This window comes from Denticeps clupeoides, chromosome 14 (genome assembly GCF_900700375.1).
Source record: "Denticeps clupeoides chromosome 14, fDenClu1.1, whole genome shotgun sequence".
NCBI lineage: Eukaryota > Metazoa > Chordata > Actinopteri > Clupeiformes > Denticipitidae > Denticeps > Denticeps clupeoides.
This window is the reverse complement of record NC_041720.1, coordinates 5,686,380-5,707,276: the sequence shown is the minus strand read 5'-3', so window position 1 is coordinate 5,707,276 and position 20,897 is coordinate 5,686,380. Positions and strand designations below refer to the sequence as shown.

The window sequence follows — 20,897 nt, the reverse complement described above, 5'->3', positions numbered from 1 at the left end:
ATTTCAAATAAAATCGGATAATTTAACTCCTCAGCTTTTTTTGGGGTGTCTGTGTCACTCAAGGCCAGTCAAACTGTACATTTTGCAGCTGCCAAAGATGCACAGGGATTTTAAAAATCCTTCTGATGTGGATGTTCGTTTTATTGTCAAAACTGACACTCGGTGCCTTGCTATTCATTAGACATTAAAGAGATTGTAGTCAGCTTATATCCTCAAACTTTTTTTAGAAGTTAAATTCTTCTTAGGAAATTATGCTAGTGGCTAAACAAGGACTGCAAAAAAAGTGGCCATTCGCCAACATCTCAGTATGCGTCGCAAAACTTTAACATGGGTTGTAAAACATAAAATTCCAGCATATTTCGAAACTTCCTCCATACGAAAGTATCAATATGCCTCGATAACATACCTGCACATGCCATGTATTATTACAAAACTCCAATAAATACAGATATTATTGCACAGTAGAAAGGCTCGATGTGTTCCTAAATGACCAAAAAAAAATCCTTTGTTTCTGGGAAACACCAATTTTTTCATTTCATTTCATTCCTTTTTTTTCTCTCTTTTTTTTTTTTTTTTTTTTAAAGACCATTTAAAATGGGCATTTCCGGGTGTTCGTACTTTTTCTCAGGTGGCAGTTTGTGTGACCAAAAAAACAAAACCAAACGAAAGGAACATCAAATCATCGTACGAGTCTCAAGTCTCGGCGGAAATAAGAGATTATCCAGGCAGCCCGTTCCTGAACGTGGCGGTGACGGCGGTGGCGGCGGCGCTGGGACCTACGCCCGGTCCGCCTGCTCCAGTTTCACCTCGCTGGCCATCAAGTGTTCCCCGTGCCACTTCTTCATGTGCTTCTCCAGCGTGCTGTAGACGCTGAAGGGCATGTGGCAGATGTCGCAGCGGTACACCTCCTTGCCGAACTGGCCGTGGGTCTTCATGTGGCGCGTGAGTTTGCTGCTCTGGGCGCAGGCGTAGCTGCACAGGTCGCACTTGTACGGCCGCTCCCCCGTGTGGCTGCGCCGGTGCACCGTCAGGTTGCTGCAGTTCTTGAACACCTTGCCGCAGAACTCGCACGTGTCGCTGCGGCGGCTCTCCTTGGAGCTGGGCGGCCGCCCGGGCCCGGGGCCCCTCATGTGGAGGTGGGGGGTGCTGCTGCCGCTGCGGCCCGACATGGCGCCCACGTCCACCAGCTCGCAGGGCGGGGTGGAGAAGCTCAGGCTGCCCGTCTCCGAGGAGGAGTGCTCGGACGAGGTGGCGAACGGCGACTGCCGGGAGTCGGTGAAGCCCAGGAACGGCTCGCGGATGAAGTGCCGGGACGCGGCGTAGCCGGCCAGCAGATGGGAGTACACGTTCTCGGAGGTGATGAGCGGCACCGGCGGAAGCTCGAGGTCCTTCTCCACCTTGATCCTCTTAGCGGACGAGCCCGACAGGCTGGGGCTGGAGATCGGGGTGGGCTTCCGGTCGAAAAGTCCTCCCACAGAGTCCTCCGAGCTACAGTTCCTGCCATTGACTGACGGCCGGTCCACTTGGATCATCTCCCTAGCTGCTGACCTCTCTTCAGGACTGTCGCGGTGCCGGCCGGAAAGCGGAAGTCTCAGGTGATTGTCAAGGTTATTGTATTGACCTTGGGCGGCAACCATGGTCTTGTCAACTGAGGAGGGCCTGGGTCCGTTCTCTCTGGTGCGGCTGAACTCCAAGTCCATGCTGAGGTTGGACTCTGGTCTGCTCCCATTCTGATGCTCCTCCTCCTCTTCTTCTTCCTCCTCCTCTTCCTCCTCTTCCTCGTCTTCGTCCTCATTCTCAAGACCCATGCCCTCTCCCATGGGATTTCCCTGGTTCTTGTGCTCCTCGCCATTGTTGTCTCTGCCACCAAGGTCAGGGGAGCTGCTCTTGTGCATGTGGGTCTTCATATGGCGCTTGAGCTTGCTGGCCTGAGAGCAGGCGTGGTCGCACAGGTGGCACTTGTAAGGCCTCTCACCAGTGTGGCTTCGCCGGTGGACAATCAGGTTGCTCTGGAACTTGAAAGTCTTTCCACAGAACTCGCAGGACTTGGACTTGACGACCTGGCCCAGCAAGGGTGAGGTGTTACACCTTGGTGGTGGTGCAATGGGAGGCTGAGGTGGAGTGTTGAGAAATGGCGGAGGTTTGGTCCCTGGCTGAAAGAGGGTGGGGCTGAGCAGCCGGTGCATGGGCGGGACACGGTTGGGTGACAATGGAGGAGTGGGGCCGCCGTTATTAGCACCGCTGCCAACATTGTTGTTGCCTGCTAGCTCACGAAGGCGTCGGGAGAAGTCCATGGTTGGTGGCTCCATTGCCATGGGGTTGAGCCTCATCACCCGCTCAAAAGCACTGGGATGCTGTGACAGCAGGCCCATCTCCTCCGGGCCCAATCGCTCCAGCGGGTGGCGAGGCGGAGGGGGCGGGCTAACAAAGGGCGGGGTCGACGGCAGCCTGGTCTCCATGTAACCTGGCGGCGGCTCGCGCAGGAGAGGGGCGGCCATGCGCAGCAGGTGGAACGGGTTGCTGCTGTCGCCGAGGAAGCTGGCCAGCGGCGAACGGGGCAAGGCCTCGGGCCCCAGGGGCGGAGGGAGGGCCATGCGCGGTGTGAGGGAGCCACCTGGGAGATGGCTGTCCAGGTAGATGCGGATACCGTGCGTGTTTTGGGCGTGCTGGAGCAGGAACCAGGCGCTGGTGAACGTCTGCTTGCACGTGGTGCATATATAACTGGAGGGCTCATCTTTGCCTGTAAAGACACACAGGAATGCATGTAAGCCATGAATAAACATCAGCGTTGCGTCTCAGCCTTCGCCACTATAACGCAGTTTTCATCGTGTCTGGCTGCGGCATATCACGCTTTCATACCCTTTAAAAATGTAATAAGCAGCACGTTAAAGCTATCGCATCACCGTACAGTTTTTATTTTTTTATGAGGCAGTGTGAAAACGGTAGCTTTCGTTTACGCCCTGGCTGAGAGAAGGCATCCGGCTCACGTTGGAGGCTCCCGAGAGCGACCGGCCTCCCAGAGGGCTGGTGCCTAATGCACGTGGCAGGTACGAGAACGCATTATGCTAATGCTAACGTCAGATGAGCTTTAATATACAGCTCCGTTCCCTGCTCGTCCCTGTTAGCGCCTGTTTCCAAATGGAGACACGATGACTAGCAGGAGACGACGGAAGAAATGAACTCCACATTTAAACACATTTATACCAACAACACAAACATTCATAATTGACATGGAATTTTGACTGAAAAGCTATACAGGTTTTCGCTTCTCAATTCATCATTTTTAATAAATGACCGTGGCTTCAGAAGGAAATTCCTATTCATTCCGTCGATATCTGACCGCTTAATCTGTTGTGACGCAAGACAAAGAGTCACCAGTCGGGTGTACGCACCTAATGTGTGGTCATCTGTGAAAAATCATCGCCTAAAAACCACGAAACATAAATGGATCTATCAGTCGGTGCAGACACAACCATCTGTAGCTCATAAAAAATCTAGATTTGGTCATTAATTCCCCGCAGGTTACAGAGGCCCGTTGGCGTTTCATGTCGTACTTTGAAGGAGATGTGTGTGAGTGTGTGTGTGTGTGTGTGTGTGTGCACACAATAACTTCTGATCTGTCACCTACTGCCACGTAATGGCAGGCATACTGGTGGCAATATGCTGGTCCACGTGGCTAAAGTTCTTTTTTCCCCCCCGTTGAAAACCCATTTTGGTCCAAAAAAAAAAAAAAAAGAGACCTTACAAGATGGCAACTGCTTTTGAAAAGGCTTTGGTGGAATGAGCCCCCCGGGGAGCAGCCGCAGAGACCGTGGAGGGGCCGGGTAAGGAGGAGGAGGGGTGCGGCCGATCGCTTTCTGAGAGGCCGCGTCCAGACTGCGGGAGGCGGGCGCTTTGGTGCGTTAATGAGGAGCTCATTTGCTGATATTGTCTTTTCGCGGGGCTACAGACGGGGAGGCTTCGTTTATCTGGCGTGGCCGCCCTCCCGCTGCCACGTCTCGTGGCGTGGCGGAGGATGGGACGGCTGCCCGTGTTTAGTTTGGCTGGCCTTCACACGGACGCTTGGCAAGGAACCGGGTTTGGACGGCGAGGGGGGGGGGGAGCTGAGGAGGAGAAGGCGGCATAAAAAGTGGGATATAAAGGCAGAGGCAGGGGAGGTTTACACACCAAAACACACACACATGCTGTTCACTTGCTTTCTAGTAACTTGGATTTGGCGCGACTCTGGAGTGTACTTTAAATCATGTCATAGGACATTCCCGCTTTGGCCATTCAATGTTCATTTTTTTAACACACAGGGGCAGTGGTGGCCAAGCAGTTAAGGAAGCGGCCCCGTAGTCAGAAGGTTGCTGGTTCGAATCCCGATCTGCCAAGGTGTCACTGAGGTGCCACTGAGCAAAAGCACCGTCCCCACACACTGCTCCCCGGGCGCCTGTTCACTCAGGGTGATGGGTTAAATGCAGAGGACAAATTTCTTTGTGTGCACCGTGTGCTGTGCTGCTGTGTATCACAAGTGACAATCACATTAATTAATACCGGGTTGGAGCACACACACACACACACACACATATGTCACACACATATATATGTCTTCTACATGTACATTTACATGTCTTCTTGTCACTTCTAACAAAAAAGCTGCTGTTACTGCTCTTAAATAAGTGTATTAGCTAATAGACTGACAAGTATAATGGCGTCTAAAGAGTTCACGTTCAAGAAAAGAAAAAAATCATTAAATTAAAAAATATGCTACAGGCCCATCGCAGCGACGCTTCCCATGCTGATATGGCGCGAAATCACCCCGATCAAGCTCGTCAGCGACAGAAATCTCCATCTGATCACGGCCCATCGCGCCCCGGCGTAGCCACGAACAGGGGCCTGGTGTCGCAGCGCAGCGCTCCGACCAATAAACGCGCTCATTAAGGACTCATCTCGGCTCTCTCTGTGATTCAATTTGCAGTAATTACCGCAGTCCACACTCGCCGCGGGGCCGCAGAGGTCAACTACCAGTTAGTAGAGGACTATTCCCCACCGTGACTCTGCCTCGGCGTGCTCGTCGCCAAAGCCTAATGGCCTAATTTTCTTCCTCCTCGCACTTCAATAAATATTGCCAGGATCGCGCGCTAAACAGCGTTCATACGGTAGGCGGCTCTGGCCATCGCCGGCCGCGTTAAGCGGCGGGGAGGGGCCCGGCGGCCCGTCAAGATGGTGATTAATGGCGCGCGTGCACGGAGGTGGTCCGGCGGTAAAGCTCCCCGCCCTCCTGGGGTCTGGCGTAACAAAAACCGCGCGGCCAATTAGCAAGTCGCCGGGGACCCCCTGCGCCGGGTTCAGCGCTCTCTCGCAAATTCGACGCTTTCTTTTGACGCAATTAATTCCCTTTAAAAAAAAATAACAAAAAACGGCAAATTCGGCGATGGAGGAGAGGGCGGGTGCCGCTATTAGATCATTTTTGAAGGGGGACGTGACGGAGGGGCAGATTGTGCTCGCGCGCGGTGACATGGCACCGTGGATTCACATACATTAATGCATTTTGTCGCCGGGCGACAACGGGGTGTCAGGCTGGATTGTGGGATTTTTTTTTTTTTTTGACAACAAAAAAAGGGCCCGGGGTTCGGCTGCAGCCTACCGAGGACAGGCTTCGCGCCGGGGACGGATCTTGGCGCGCTGGCTGCACATTCCGCCGAGTAAATGCCACAGCGAGCGATTTTGCAAAGAGAACAAAGGCGGCGTGAGACGAAGCCACCGAGACTGCTCGCCCGCCCGCCCACGCCCTCCTCAAAACCTCCTCCCCTCCCTTCGCCGCACCTGTCACGGGCTTCCGTGACACCTCTCGTGCGGCGCTAACGCGGGACCTCATTAGCATGCCTGTGATCTGGGGCTCCCAGAAGCCTCGGGGGCCTCACCTCGCATCGCTGATGTCTTGTTTGTGATGATCATGGCTAATCAGAGGGCCAGGTTTCCCATGCAAATCACGCTCGGCTGAGGCCTGGATGTGGCACCGCTCGTCACCGAGGCGGCCCGGGCCCTCGGCCGTGTCAGTCAAGGGTTGGAAGGGGCGAACGCTGCTTTTTTTTAAAAAAAAAAAACCCAAAAAAAAGCAGACACGTCGTGCACGACTCGCCTCAACCCCAGACAGGACCTGCGCAGGAAGGAGCCGCAGACGACCTGCACCTCTGAGGTGTGCACGGGGCTACGTACGGCCAAAAAAAAACAAAAAACGACCGCATTCGCAGGAACCTGCACGGTCCTGCACGCACTCTGACGCAAACCGTGCTAATGAGGACTTAACTGCAAAATAACTGCGCATCTGCTGATGGGCCCACGATCGTGTGAAATAAACCTGCGGAACCCAGCATTTCTCGTAAAACTGGTAAAAGCGATTTTTTTTTTTTTTTTTTTTTTTTTTGTCTGTGAATGACTGCGAGTGCTGTGAATGAAACCTCAGCCAAGACCATTTCACTACGGGCCTGTCGAGCGAATCCAAACAGCTTCATTACAGAGGGCCTAGTGGGCGAAGCTAAGTGTGCTGGGGCCAGATAAGCCACAGGAAAAGAAACTCCAGGAGCAGACACTGAATGAGTTGTTTACAGCGCATGGGAGGGGTGCGCCCCGAAAGGAAGGAGGGGGCTGCCTGGCTATCTGTACTACGGTACCTGGGAACGATTGGGGTTATAGATTTTACGGGTAAATATGAGCATTTTCAAGCGTTTTAACATTTAAAAAAAAAAATAAAAAAATTCGGAAATGATGGGGCAATTCTCACTGGCAATGGGGACGGTAAACCACAGCGAGCAGCGGCGTCTCGCCGTAACACAATCGCACGCAGAATTTTATAATTTTGTGCATAATTGCCATCCTACTTCATCAACTTTATTAATCGTGGCTCTCGAAACCCAACCACAATCCTAAATTAGAAAAACCTTTTGTAAGGTGCCAAACCAGGCACAGCGCATCCCAACACAAAAACACTCAACCGTCTCCATTAACCCAAGTTTACTAGTTTTCACTAGTTTGTTTCACTAGTTTATTCACTAGTTTAGCGCTGCCTGTCTCATTGTTGTCTACGTGTTTTTTTTTTTTTTTGTTAAATGTTACTCTTGCACTGCCTGTGTCCCCCGTTTGCACTTTATGTAGCCCAATTTGTCAAGTGAAAGTGAAGTGATTGTCACACGGTGCACACAGTGAAATTTGTCCTCTGCATTTAACCCATCACCCTGAGTGAGCAGTGGGCGGCCATGACAGGCGCCCGGGGAGCAGTGTGTGGGGACGGTGCTTTGCTCAGCGGCACCTCAGTGGATCGGGATTCGAACCGACAACCTTCTGATTACGGGGCCGCTTCCACTGCCCCACGTGCACTTTATGTCAGTATGTAACTTTATTTAATCGTTCAAATGTTACATGTGGCACCAGGTTCCGGTGAAGCGTTGTTTCGTTTGTGCCGTTTAACAACGTATATAGCCGAAATGACAGTCGACTTCAAATTCAACTAACCCCGCCCCCTTCACGCCAACACTCCCCCAAACGCTGACTCCGGGCCCAATGGCTCCCCCACACCTGTACGGGGAAAGACAGCCCCGGCTGCAGGTCCGAGCAAGGAAACAGGGCGATTGGGGTGACTGCGTATAACCAGTGGGACACCGCGGGCCTGTCATCAGCTGAGTGGGCTGAGAGGCATCTTATGGCAGTGAAAAATAACTGGAAACACCTCTCTGTCAGCAAGAGCTAAGACTCTTGGCTCCGTTCTCGGTAGGAAAAAAAAAAAAAAAAAAAAAGGCCGAGCGGGTGCTCGAAAAGTGCATTAGCTAAGCTTTTTGTGGCATTTCAGCGCGTCTGAATCATGGGCCCGGCGCTAGGCCCGGAGTGTTGCGACGTCTAAGATCTCGCCGGCTGGAACGCCGCTCTTGCGGCACTTTCGGTGGAGTTTTGATCGATGACACTCGCGCTTGTGGCTGAAGGGAGACTCGGATACCGGAGAGACGGGAGCGGTGGGGAATGGAAGAAGGCACCGTCCAGACCAACCGCCCACCGCCTTTCACCGATCACTTTAAAGCATGAAACGCCGCGGAGGAGACGGGCGCTTTGCTAGCAGATCCTCAGCAGTGCCCAGCTTTCGGAAAAAAATGGATGAAGTAAGTGTGTCCCGGTTGAAGCTGCGGTGGGGGGGGGGGACTGGTGGTGTGTGTGTGTCTGTAGGGCGGCGGCGATGGGGGGCTTCTGACTGGCCGGCTGAGAACAATCCCGCATGTGAAATAATTGCTGTGGCGTTTTTTTTTTTTTTTTTTTTTTTTTTCCGCTAACGGGAACCATAATGGTCCCCAGCTGGACCCGGCATCCCGGCCCATTTAAAGCCCACTGTAAAATCCCAAGGCCTTCAGCACGCCTTCCAAAACAATCAGGGCACGATTAAAACCACCCTTCAGATGCCACAGGCCCTCGTGAGGGCGGGAGTGGGGCATGTTACTGCCATCCATGCCTTTGGTACCAACGTCTCTTGGATTCTGGAAGAACGTTCTCCAGGAGCTCCAGGGTGAGGCCACGGCTAATGTTGAAAAAATGAAAGGCCTAGCCAATTGGTCTTTAGATCTCGAAACCTGCTGAGCAGCGAACCGCCTCGAAGCAACAAGGGGGGAAAAATGGAGATGAAACGAGCAGACGGAACAATCCGAGCAAAGCCAGACACGTCCCTCGACGGCATAAAAAAAAAAAAAACAATACGAGGTCTCCCGCCTTTGTCTACCGCAGAAGTCGGTAAGAGGGTCAGGCCGATGGGAAACCGTCCTTGTCCATGAGAAGTATTTGGCAGGTGTGTCACACGCCGGCAGAGGTGCCAGGCTGAAATAACCGGTTTCTCTCCCCTCCCTTGGCCCAGACAGAAACGAGGCGTTCTGTGGGATTTAGCCCTTGGCCTCCTCTTGTGGGTTTTTTTTTTTTTTTTGCCCTCTGTGGGGGTAAACAAGGAGAGATTGGCTCTCCCCTGGCTGTTATCACAATGATGCATTTTCTGCTTCTGGCACGGTTCCTGCATAGCTTATGGTTAAGGAGGCTTTCATCTATCCAGTGCCTTTAGCAAACATACCGGCAGGCCATCGCTGCTCCGCGACAGGCTGGAACAAGCTCCGCTGGCATGAATAAAACTGATAACATCGGGGTTTTATTTAATTTAGGTCCGCTCTGAGAAAAGGGAGAAAGCCGAATTATCGCCGTGCCCATAACCTCCTAGAGTTAATTCTCCAGACTCCTGTGTCTTCTGCCATTATCCAACATGACAGTGCAAGCCCTTTTTGATCTGGCACGGCCGGTGCAGCATTCATATCCGTTCATTTTTTTAAAAATATTTTGTCCTCACAGGCTTAAGCAACAAGGCCTGGAATTCCTCGAGTAAACCAGTTTCAGAGTGCGCGGTTGTCTATGTGGTCCAGGCGTCAGCACCTATTGAGATGCGCACCGTTGGGCCGTCTGTGCGGATGCCTTTTAAGTTTATGTTAGTGGCCCGGGCCACTCGGAGCGGGCCGTAAAACTGTAAATGAAAAATACCGCAGTCGAAGACTTCCCCCCCCACCGCCTCGCTTTTACAGTGCCACCCAGAAAATCGCCGCCAAACGAAATGAGAATACCACACAGAAGAAAAAAAAAAAAGATCAACCTGTCTCCGCTACCGACTAAACGCGGCGCAAACGCTCTCGCGGGACACAGACGGAGGGGGCGAGTGGAGGAAAGGCAGGTAAAAAAAAAAAATCTGTGACCTGATGTTTTGTCTGCTCCTGCGCGTGACAAAGCCGCGGAAGACGCCGGGGTGTGTTGAGCCTGGCTACCAGCCTGACATTAATACACACGCCTGAAGAGAGCATGTCCAAAAAAATAAAGGCCGGCCAAATCGCACTGTTGCAGGGCAGGTTTTAGAGTGCCATAATCCTCCATGGTCTATCAAAGGCTGCATACAGTCCCGCAGAACAGAGCCCTTTCACAGGGGGATCAGCGTGGCTGCCTGGCTTAGCTGCCCTTGGAGCGTGACACCGCTGCGAATCCAGAGCTCAACATGTAACATCTGGCCACCCTTTAACCTGCAATGGACAGAAAGGGCCTAAGAAAGACTTTTTTTTTTGGAAGGGTTTAAGCTTCTTTTTTACAAAGTCTGCTTTGCTTCTTTTTTTTTTCTCGGCGCCAATGTGTTGCAGTTGTCATTTACCATAGCTATTAGCTAATATGTACACTGAAATAACAACGGCTACAAATGGAATGCATACAATACACTTGTCGCAAAAAACACATTATTTACACATTAGTTACAATTCGTAATATCACACCAGACAAATACGTGCTACATACCTAAGTACAGAGGTTGGACCAAAAAATATACACACACACATATATATGTATATATATATATATATATTCACACACACACACACACACACACACACACACAGACACTCATATAAACTGTGATATATACTGGTGTCCAGAATCAGTGCTCAGTGGCACCTCAGTGGTACCTCAGTGGATCGGGATTCGAACCGGCAACCTTCTGATAACGAGGTCGCTTCCTTAACCGCTAGGCAACCACTGCCCCTTAAATTGGTTTGTGAGAATCTTTTCTCTCACTGCATAGCATTCTCTCATAGATTTGACTGTTTTGCGATATCATCACTATCGGTGATAACATATCAATATTTTATCGTGCCACCCGTTCCTCTTGTCATTTGCCCACCCTTAATACTAACATTGTTGCATGAAATAACATTTTGATGTCAGAGAAGAAATTAAATGTGAGAGTGATTCTTTGTACCCAGCGACATTCTAAACACATTAGCTGTTTGGATGTGTTCATGTGCCAGACACAATGTTGTGTTTTTCCTCCCTGTGCAACTGCAACTGATGGAAATCTTTCAAAACACACAAGGCGATAATCAAAGGCAGATAGAGATTTAAGCATAAAAAAAAACAGTGGTCTGGTTGTGTGCTGTTGTGCCGTACGTGCGACATAGTTGGACAGGGTGCAATTTTTCATAAATTCAGAGTGAGACTATTAAGAAGAGGGAGTTGGGGGGGGGGGCATAGCTCCACACATCTGGACACCACCGTGAGCACATGCTGAAATTTAGCGCTCACAGTCCAAATTAGTGGCGAGTTTTATTCCCTGCTGTGGTAGGAAAAATATCAAATCTGCTGCCATATGACTACCATAAAGCGGTATGTGGATTGTTTGATGCCTTTATGTGGGAGACGTTAACTCCTTCCAGGCACCCAAGTGTAGCGCACATGCCATATCCCACTTAACGCGTCCAACGTGGACCTGATTGACCCCTGCCAGTAGACAACACCAATCAGATGGTGTCGGGGGGTGGTCTAATTTTCAGCTAATCGCACAGACGTGATGGCGTTTGGGGACGTTATACCCGCAAGATCAAGGGCAGCCTGGCACAGCTGGCATCGTCCTCCGACCCGTCGTCTGTGGGCACGCCGTCTAACACATCCCTCTGTGCCCGTCCTGTGGTTTTCGCTCCCTAAACAACCCGAAATGACGGTGCCCTGCCATGGTTTCAATTGTGCTGAAGTGGTACAGTGTGCAGTAGCCTCCCCCTCTCTATCCTGCTTGCTGAACAAATGAGACACGGCGAGCCGGCTGTGTTTAAGGTTTTAACGTGCGTGGGAAATGATGAGCTTGGACTTCCTTTACAGGTCTGGGAGGATGCAGGTCTGTGAGTCAAAATCGAATTTTCAAAAGTCAAAAATGTGTTTCTTTTTATACATCTAAAAAAAAAAAAAAGAGGCGGAAAAAAAAATTGGCGGCGGCATGACAAATGGGCAGCTTTCACCTGCAGCTCCTACCCCGAATTACCAGCTATGCCAAACGAGCAACCCACACACTCTCTCTTTCACACACACACACACACACACACACACACACACAACTGCACATTACCCCTAATCACAACCCTGAAGGCTGGACATCAAATGCTGCACGTTGAAAACAGATGATCAGGAGTAATTAACGCAGTTTCATATGCAAATTTAATTAATGCAAAACTACAAAGTCATTATGCAAATCGAGTTTTCCTTGAGCCTCTTTACAAATATTCATAGCTTGAAACAGGGATCAGTCTCGCCATCTTTCTCTCTCGCTCACTGTTGATCGCCCTCTCTCTCATGTGCATGCACACACACACACACACACACACACACACACTATCTGTGCCTCTCTGCAGGAATACTTTCTCACCGTGCTAAGTGAGTTATTTGAAACTTCTGTGTTTTTATATACTTTTTTTTTATTATTATTATTTCATGGAGCAGACAGAAGCTCTTAGGAAAAAAAAATGTAAAAAGCAGGTTGCTGATAAGAGGCGTCTGGCACTGATGCAACTCAATGAGACCGTTGGACCAGGACGGTATGAATATGCATGACGCTGATTGCTTTTCATGATTAAAGAGTACTCTAATATTTAAATGAGAACTTGGTGGGTGATTACAGGAACATTTAATGGCAAAACGGCAAAAAAAAAAAAAAAAAAAAAAAAGACCCGAAATTTGCTTTCTTACTTGGTCAGCAAACAGCAAATAGAAAAAGGAGTTGAGGTCCCTGTCACCTGAAGTGCTGTAGGTCACCACGGTTGCACCGGTGGCCTGGCCTCGGCTGCAGTGCGTGTAGGCGCCTTCGCCGAACGCGAGGGGAGAGGCGACGTGCGAAACGGCGCAGGCAGATCAAAGGTGCGTAGGAAGCAAACAGGCTGGTTTGGAGGTGAATATTACTGTCCCCGGGAAGACGGCATGTCTTATGAAATATTCAACAGGGGGGGTAGGTGTTCGAGAGAGGGGTCGAGAATGCGTTTTTTTTTTTTTTTTTTTTATTGCACGTGCGACGCCCATAAATGGCTGCAGTGGGCGCTGTGATGCGCTTGAGATGGGTTGGGGCGCAGGGCAGGGTCATCGTGATTCACTCAGCCCTCGCAACGGTTATATTTAAGTTAATACGCAAATACACGTAAAAACACCTTTTAATGAGTCCTCCCGAGCTGCCAGGCGAGGACATTTTGTCTGTCCAAGTGAGAAGCCGTCCACTTTGACCTTGCTGCACTGTCCTGTTTGCCCCAAACCATCCAGAAAAGAAAGGGGAATTCTTCCGATTCGATTCCCTCCAGAGATCTGCAGATCTAGAGCAACTTTACCTGCACCGGTTCGATCTCACATTTTTTCCTCTACAAAAGATCGGAAACGTGGCCACGCCCGCACGCGCAGAGTAGTCGAACCCGCCACCACTTCCTCTGCAGCGAGGCAGTCCGACCGCCGTCTGGAGGGAAGGGGTTAACGCCGCCGTGCATCTCTCTGGCCCCGGAGCATGTGTTACCACCCCCAAAGCCCTTCCTGGGCAACCGAAGCGGCACGCTGTATTTAATTAGCGCTATTAAATATAATCTAATTTGGCTGAAACTTAAGACGGCTAAGTGGCAATCTAATGTGTCGGGCGCGAGCTTCGCGCTCTCAAAATATTTAATTCGGGCCCTGCGAGGGGCCTGCGGTGCCTGAGCACACTCCGATAACAAATCCGCACCAAGCAGGAAACGTCGAGCGGCGCTGAGTTTACGCCCCTTTTTTACGCTATTTCTCCAAAATGACCAATTACACGAATGTCACCAAAAGGAATTTGTGACGTTTGTGGTGCTTAAAACGGGTCCCCAAAAGCTAAATGCGAAGCCCCCCCCTTCCCCTTAAGTCACTCGAGGTTCAAGGGGGCCTAGGCCGCGCGGTTGGGGAAGGTGACTCTGAGCGCGCCGCCCCTGCAGGCTCCCCTCGACACGCCAACACTTTAACCCCGGCGAACGAAGAGAGGCGTCCTTATTAATGATTTTTTATCCCTCTCTGTTTAACTTTTTGTTGTTGTTGTTGTTGTTGTTTTTTTGCCTGGTGAACATGCTGGGCGAGCGAGGGGCTGTGCTGTTCTCGCTCTCCGAGGCGCTGGTTCGCTCGGATGAAATCGTCCGAGGGCCATTAATCCGTCTGGAATGGCCACGCCGGAGTCTTTAGAGGGCGGCTATCTGTCGCGCGCAGGTGCGTCCGCCGATAAGCTCCGCCGGCGCGTGACTGTTCACCGCGGTTTCTGCGCGCGTGTGCAAATAACCGCGTTGGTGCCACGGCGTGCCACCCCCTCGCTCACCTGTCGGGATGCTCTCTTGCTTGGGACAGATGCCTTTGGCGGGGGTCAGCCGCCTCTCCTCCTCCTCCTCGCCCGGAGTGACCTGGATGCCAATCTCCACCGGCCGCCTGCCGAACTCGGGCGTGGCGCGCAGGGCGGACGGGCTCCCGGCCTCGCCCGGCTTGTCGTAGCAGTCGGGCGCGGCGCCCGGGCCCCGGCAGAGCCGCCTCTTGTGCTCGATGAAGACCAGGATGTCGCCCAGGGGGAAGTTGGTCTGGCACTGGCCGCAGGTCAGGAGGTCGTGCTCGGCCGCGCCGGCCGCCGAGCTCGGCGCCGAGACGGTGGGCGAGCGGCGGCCGACGCCCGCCTCATGGTTGGTCTCTACTGCGGGAACAAAAACACAATTCCAGAGAGTCAGACGTAGATTCCGGACCTCGCCGGCCTAAGCAACCAAAAACCGTCGGCGAAAACGCACAACCGACGTCCCGTTCGGTTTCGGTGGCCTAGTTTCCCCCGGCACCTGCTCAGACTGCTCGCCGTGCGCCGCGAGCTGGCAAGGGGGCGAGGCTTCTGCGCTATCTCGCCGCGGCATCTACGCTTCCGGTCTACTTCTGTTCAGGAGCGGCGCCGAGCTGAAGCCGCAAGCCAAAAAAAAACACACAAACTAGCACCCGGCGAGGCTACGGCACCAACCGCCGGCTTCCGTAGGCCCCGGTGACCTTCGGCCCGCGACTTCCTCATTCCGTTGGCGCGCGGTGCCCGAGCACGTGCGGGACTCCGGCAACAAACGCGTTTCCTCCCAGATCCTAAATCAAGCGTTTTTTATGTGACAAATTCGGAGCGACCGGGACGGTCCCTGACAGGGAGACACCCCGGCGGATTCCTGGAATGTCTGGCCGGCCGCGCCGGGGCCAGACCGCTGACAGATACCTGGGCATCGCGGGCCGACTTTCGCTCGCCGAGCGAGGGGAGGGAATGCGGAGGGTTGGGTAACGTCGCCAGAGGACGATCGTAAATATCCCGGCTTTGGCGTGGCCTCAACACCGCAGGAATGTCAGCCTGGTACAGATTATTAAGACTTTGTCGTCCTCGCAGGTTTCCAAACGCTCCCGAAAAGAAAGAAAGAACGAGAGATAGAAAAACGAGAGGCTTCTTTACATAAAGAGCGGGGAAGATCGTCTTGGACTAGACCCGTCCTGTCCGTATGGAACGGGGCGCTACGTCCTGAACCCAGTCTTTACTTCCTGAAGGTGTTGCTGCAAGGTCATGTCTTCTAGAACCAGTGATCTAGAATCTAGAACCTTCCACTGGGAAGGATGACGCTCCCGTCAGGAGGGGGTTGACAAATGTGCACGAATAAGGTGTGAACATGGTTGACAACGCGCTGGGACGCCGGGCCGGTGGACCTCGCCCCCTCGCCATCGCACCGGCCAGAACTAGTACAGAGCCCGGCGACGAACTGAGCGGCGCAGGATGCGGCAAGATGGAGGCCAGGGGCGTTCTCCAGAGCGTTAATTCCTGCTCGAGATGCCGATCGTGAGAGTGCTGCTAACACCTGAGGGCTGAGGCCTCTAAAAAACCTCAACACACACACACACACACACATACACACACTCACACAGCGAGACTGAGGGCGGCGGGTGTGCCAACCGTTCCGGGTGCAGGACGGAGTGAAAGACTAACAGCACCCCCTATCAGCTGGAGCCGAGCACGGGTGCGGCGTCCCCGGCCCCCCGGCAGGCCGCCGCTGAAACGCCGAGAGGCCGGTTTCTGGGGGGGGGGGCTAAAAAAATAAACAACAAAAAAAAAATGTCTGTACTTTTCGCCGCCTTTTCAATCGGATTTTCCTCTCGTATTTAACAACCCTGTGCACCCTCCAGAAGGGAAGGTTAACCGGATAAGTGGCCTTTTTACGAGTGAGTCGAAGAGCTGGAGGGGGGGGGGGGGGTCGTTTTTTTTTTTTTTTGTTTTTTTTTTTAAACTGGCGTGTTTCATAAAGGGCCGTAATTGCTGCAAGCTGACAGAAATGAGGGTTTTTACGACGGGAACGCCGCTCCTGGCGACGAAATCATTAGACTTCAGATTGCGCGCGAAAGCCAAGGCTGCGGCGTTATTAATGACTGAAAAAGTAGCAGCGTGAAGGGCGCCCTGCGAATTCATCCAAAGCGATTTGGAGCTCATCATGACACAAATGATACGAGACCCAGGCTTCCAGAATGTTCAAATAATAATAATTATTATTCTTATTATTATTATTATTATCATCACGGTTTTATCGGACCAAATGTAATGGAGAGGCGAGTTTTTTTTTTTTCGTTACTGTTCAGCAGTGAAAAGTATTTGACCGCAGCCACACACCTGTCGGCTTTGTGCGCGGTACAGTATGTCCTCGTTTATGGTAAGTATGCAGATAATCCTGTTCCCTCTTCATAACTCGCCACGCGTGACATATAGGCCCCATCACCGCAGGGGAGGTGACAACGCTGCACGTCCACCGGTCCGGAGGGACACGAAATAAAAAGAAGCCACTAATGTGTGGATGTGTGTGTATATATATATGAGAACAGCCTGCAGGGCTCACCTGGGGGCCGTACCAACAGTTCTACTGAGTGACAGTTTGCACTTTACGCACACACGCACACACACACACACACACAGACACACACGCACACAGGCAGGCAGTTGGGAGAGAGCACACGCCCGTAGAGGTTTTTTTTTTGTTTGTTTTTTGCACAACCGATTCCATTTTTTCGTTCGTACCCCATGACAAAACACAAACCAGACACGCTGGCACGCCCCCGCGTCTGCAGCGTCCCCTGCGCCACGGCTGCAACGCAGCCACTGCCGCGTAGGCCTGGTCCCGGCGAGACGCCACGCAAGCTGTAACCGCGCCGACGTCAGACGAGAGGCCGACGTCGGATCGGCTTCCGCCTGCAGGACGCGTACGGCGTACGTTCGGCCTCGCACCGGGCGAAGGGACGCGCATGCCGCCACGCCGTTTATTCTGAACCAAACGGCAGATGCACGGCAACCGGTCCGGCTCCATCCTCCACGAGCAAGGACAGAAAGAGGCTACGCACCCTCGCTCCTAATTAAAAATGTAAAAACTCCAGATAACCGCAACGAAATGCTCCGATTGTAGCGGCTGGTCCGATATCGACGAGGGGGGACGTCCTCTCAGCCAGGAGAGGGTTAAAAGGCGGCCGGCAGCCATGCGTCGTGAGCGATTAGAGGGGACGGTTAAATGGCGGCTGGTAGCCGGCGCAGAATGTGCTTGACCCCGCTCATGTCGGACCAGATTGGGGAACGAGGATTACATCACGGTCCCGTTACGAGTTAGATGGATTAGGCCGCTATGAAATTGAATTTGAGCGCGGGGACGATCGCTGGGAGACGCCGGGGCTGATTTAATTGATTTCAAATGGGATTACAGCCCCCTAATTTTAGGCCCTTTGGAGTAAAAAAAAAAAAAAAAAAACACAACGTTGAGCTAAACCCGAAGAGCTGCGAATCCCGAACGGCGGTGCAGGGACGCGAGAGACGGAGGCCTAGCGAGGTCATCACCGGCCAGGGCCTCCTGATAACAGTAATGGAGTCTCCCTGCGTTGCTCGGGCCTCCGTCCAGCTGATTCTCAGGTTGGACGCCTGGGTAAAAAAAAAAAAGCCGGGTCTAACCGTGGCCTAGACCTTTGACCTACTATCGGTAAAAAAAAAAAAAATTATAAAAAAGTTCGGGATCGACCTTCATATTTAGACAAAGCAGATGAGTGTAAAATACAGACGACCGTCAGGCGAAGCTCTCAAGACTTAAAAAATAATACTAATAGTAATAATGATAATAATAAAGCATCCCGCTAACTGTAAGCCTTCGAGTTTTTTTTATTCATTCCTAAATACCAAGGTTTCATCTAGATCGATCAAAAACACACACACACACACACACACACAATACCCCAGCATGAAGGTGTGTGTGTGCATGAGTGATTTAGTGTAATACAATATTCGCCTGAGTGTGTATAGATGCATGTGTGTGTATATAGATGTGTGTGTGTGTGTGTGTGAATAGATGTGTGTGTATAGATGTATGTGTGTGTGCGTTTGTGTGTGTATAATTAAGTGTGTGTGTGTGTGTGTGTGTGTGTGTGTGTGTGTACGCGTAAACGGGAGTTCATGCCACACTAGCCAAGTTCTCTGAGCCTCAATGAACAAAATATCTGCAATAACAACATAATTTAAATCCAGAAGTAGAACTTTGTTGTGGGGGGCGTTTACACAAGTACACAATATGTCATAAATTGTGTGATGATTAACAATTTTTTTAAATGCAAAAAAAAAAGAAAACGGGCCTAGAAGATGCCGGCATGTCAATATTTAAGTGTGCAGCACTATTAATTGCCCTTACATAAAATGTTCCTTCTTTTATTATTCATAAAAGGTAATATAAGCAATTGTTTTTTTTTTTAAAGGGGGAGCACGTCGTAAAAAAACGTTTACTTCGCTCCCCTCTCGAACCCTCGGCAGAACGCGCGCTTTCGGTTCACACACAAAACCAACGAAAACGAAGAAAGCCACTCGGGTCACTCACGTCGCGCGCTCTCCCTCTGCGACAGCGACAAGTGCTGCGGGTTCCCCTGCTTGCGACGGGACATTGCCCTGGCATTTACACTGGCATCGCCCGGACACCTGGACTTGGAGGCGGCGGTGGGTCCCGTGGTGGCTCCTCTCGCCCTGCGCTCTCGCTGCCCGTGGAACTTTTCTCCGCTTTCCTCCACCGCGAACTGCAGTCCGAATAGCTTTTTTTCTCCTTTTATTATTATTTTTTTTGCGAGTTAATTTCTCAACAAAAAAAAAAAAAAAACGAGAGAGAGAAAGAAACGACGTTTTATGCTTCAACAAAAAATGGTTCCTTTAAAAAAAAAACAAAAAAAAAACAAAGGCGTAAACCTCCTGGCGTTGTGCGTAAAAAGATGGAATAATCTTTAAAAAAAAAATACAACGTAAGAACGTAGATCTCTCCGGCGGCGTGTGGTGCGCGCTGGTCACGCTTGGAAAGAAAATACTTTTTCGTCTCTTTTTTTTTTGTATTTGACGGGTGGAAGGGCTTGTTTCTCTTCCACCTGATTTCAGCAGGAAATGAAATTTAAAGTTTTGTTTTTTTTCCTTCTTCTTCTTCTTCTTCTTCTTCTTCTTCCTCCTCTGCTCGGACGACGTCAAAACGCTTCGTCCAGGTCCCGGATTCCTTTGCGCAGTGGGGTTGCCAAGTGATGGGAACCTTTGGCACCGACCTCCATGTGCTCTGGCACCGGGGCGCGGAATGGGGGAACTCTCCGCTCCTGCGGTCTTTGAGGGCGAGGCCGGCGACAATTAAGACAGCGCCTCCTCTCCGGATCAATCAGAGGGCCCGGCGCGTCTCTCCGTCTCTCCGCGTCTCCGATGCGCGACGAGTCCCGTCTCTCTCTCTCTCTCTCTCTCTCTCTCTCTGCGCGACGACCCCGCGTGTGATAGTGTGTGTGTGAGTGTGTGTGTGTGTGTGTGTGTGTGTCTGCGCGCGCGGCGGGGGTGGCCTCTGAAGAGGAACGGGACGAAATTCAAGTTCAAGTGCGGACGTGACGTGACGCGGGGGTCCGCGGTGAGAGAGACATCAGTGCGCCGGTGCCGTGGCGCTGCGCAGCATCGTTCGCTGGGCGAGTCGGCTCCCGAGTCGGATCTTCCTTTGGCCCGAGCCCTGGGAGCCGACTCAGTGTGAAGACGTGGAAGCGTGTTTCCGCCACCTACAGGAAAAACTGTTCGAAAATATCACTTTACTACTTTCATTTGCATGTTTTATTACATATCAATGATAGGCCAATACTTGAAACGCCGTTCTAGGCTGCTGTTTATGTCTGAATAAGTTATTTTTTAACACTAATCGATTTAAATAATGCATTTAGAGAAAATGTTTAAAAGTTATGCTTCTAAACAGAACAAGTGAGGGCAAATTTTACATTTCTAGATTAATCAGATTTTTTTGGTGAAATTATTTGGACACAGTGAATTGCGATTTTGAGTCTTTTTTTTCACTGAAAAGTGTCTAAAACCCGAAAAGTAAGGAGTGCTGGGGGCGACCAGTGGAGTATCTTATTGGGGAGTACACTTTCACAAAGTATATTATTTTTGTGATTTAGACTTACTCTACATCCATTTTGGCCATGATTAATTTTATTCAGTCCCACGACTATTGCTGGTGATGCGATTAAACATTAACAAATGACCATTTATTCACTAGTGGTCCGGTGTTTAAAAGTCTAAGTTATCAAATATGTTTATGTATGTATAGAATCTCATTTATCGTTATTACCAAATGTACACATAAAAACTGTGCATTTAACAGACAGTTATATAATAAAGATAAACGCTACTCGCGAGTCTGCAAGTATTTTTCTATACTTATTGAGAACTGCGTCCTTCGGAAGACGCCTGGCCGCGTTGGTCAGTAGTGCATTAGTGTATGAATTTATTTTATAATAGCGCCCTCTCATGGTCATGAATACCATTATATCTCAGCAAGACCTCACACATCTGGTTATAACAATGCAACTATATCACTTTGGTGAACTGTGAAGAATGTTGCAGTAAATTGTATTCAAACCCCACTTACTACCATTGTGTCCCTGAGCAAGACACTTAACCCTATTGATTGTAAGTCGCTCTGGATAAGGGCGTCTGATAAATGCTGTAGTGAAAGTGAAGTGATTGTCACACGTGATACACAGCAGCACAGCAC

General features: G+C 50.9%; 1 protein-coding gene across 1 annotated transcript; it reads right to left on the bottom strand.

Moving 5' to 3' along the window:
- Window positions 1-560: 560 nt before the first annotated feature.
- bcl11bb (BCL11 transcription factor B b) lies at window positions 561-19,764 on the bottom strand. Its single transcript, XM_028953178.1, has 3 exons — window positions 18,720-19,764; window positions 14,156-14,518; window positions 561-2,740 (listed from the first exon to the last, which is right to left on the bottom strand). The coding sequence occupies exons 1-3, from the start codon at window positions 18,781-18,783 to the stop codon at window positions 777-779; spliced, it is 2,391 nt and encodes a 796-aa protein (XP_028809011.1). The 5' UTR covers window positions 18,784-19,764; the 3' UTR covers window positions 561-776.
- Window positions 19,765-20,897: the final 1,133 nt, after the last annotated feature.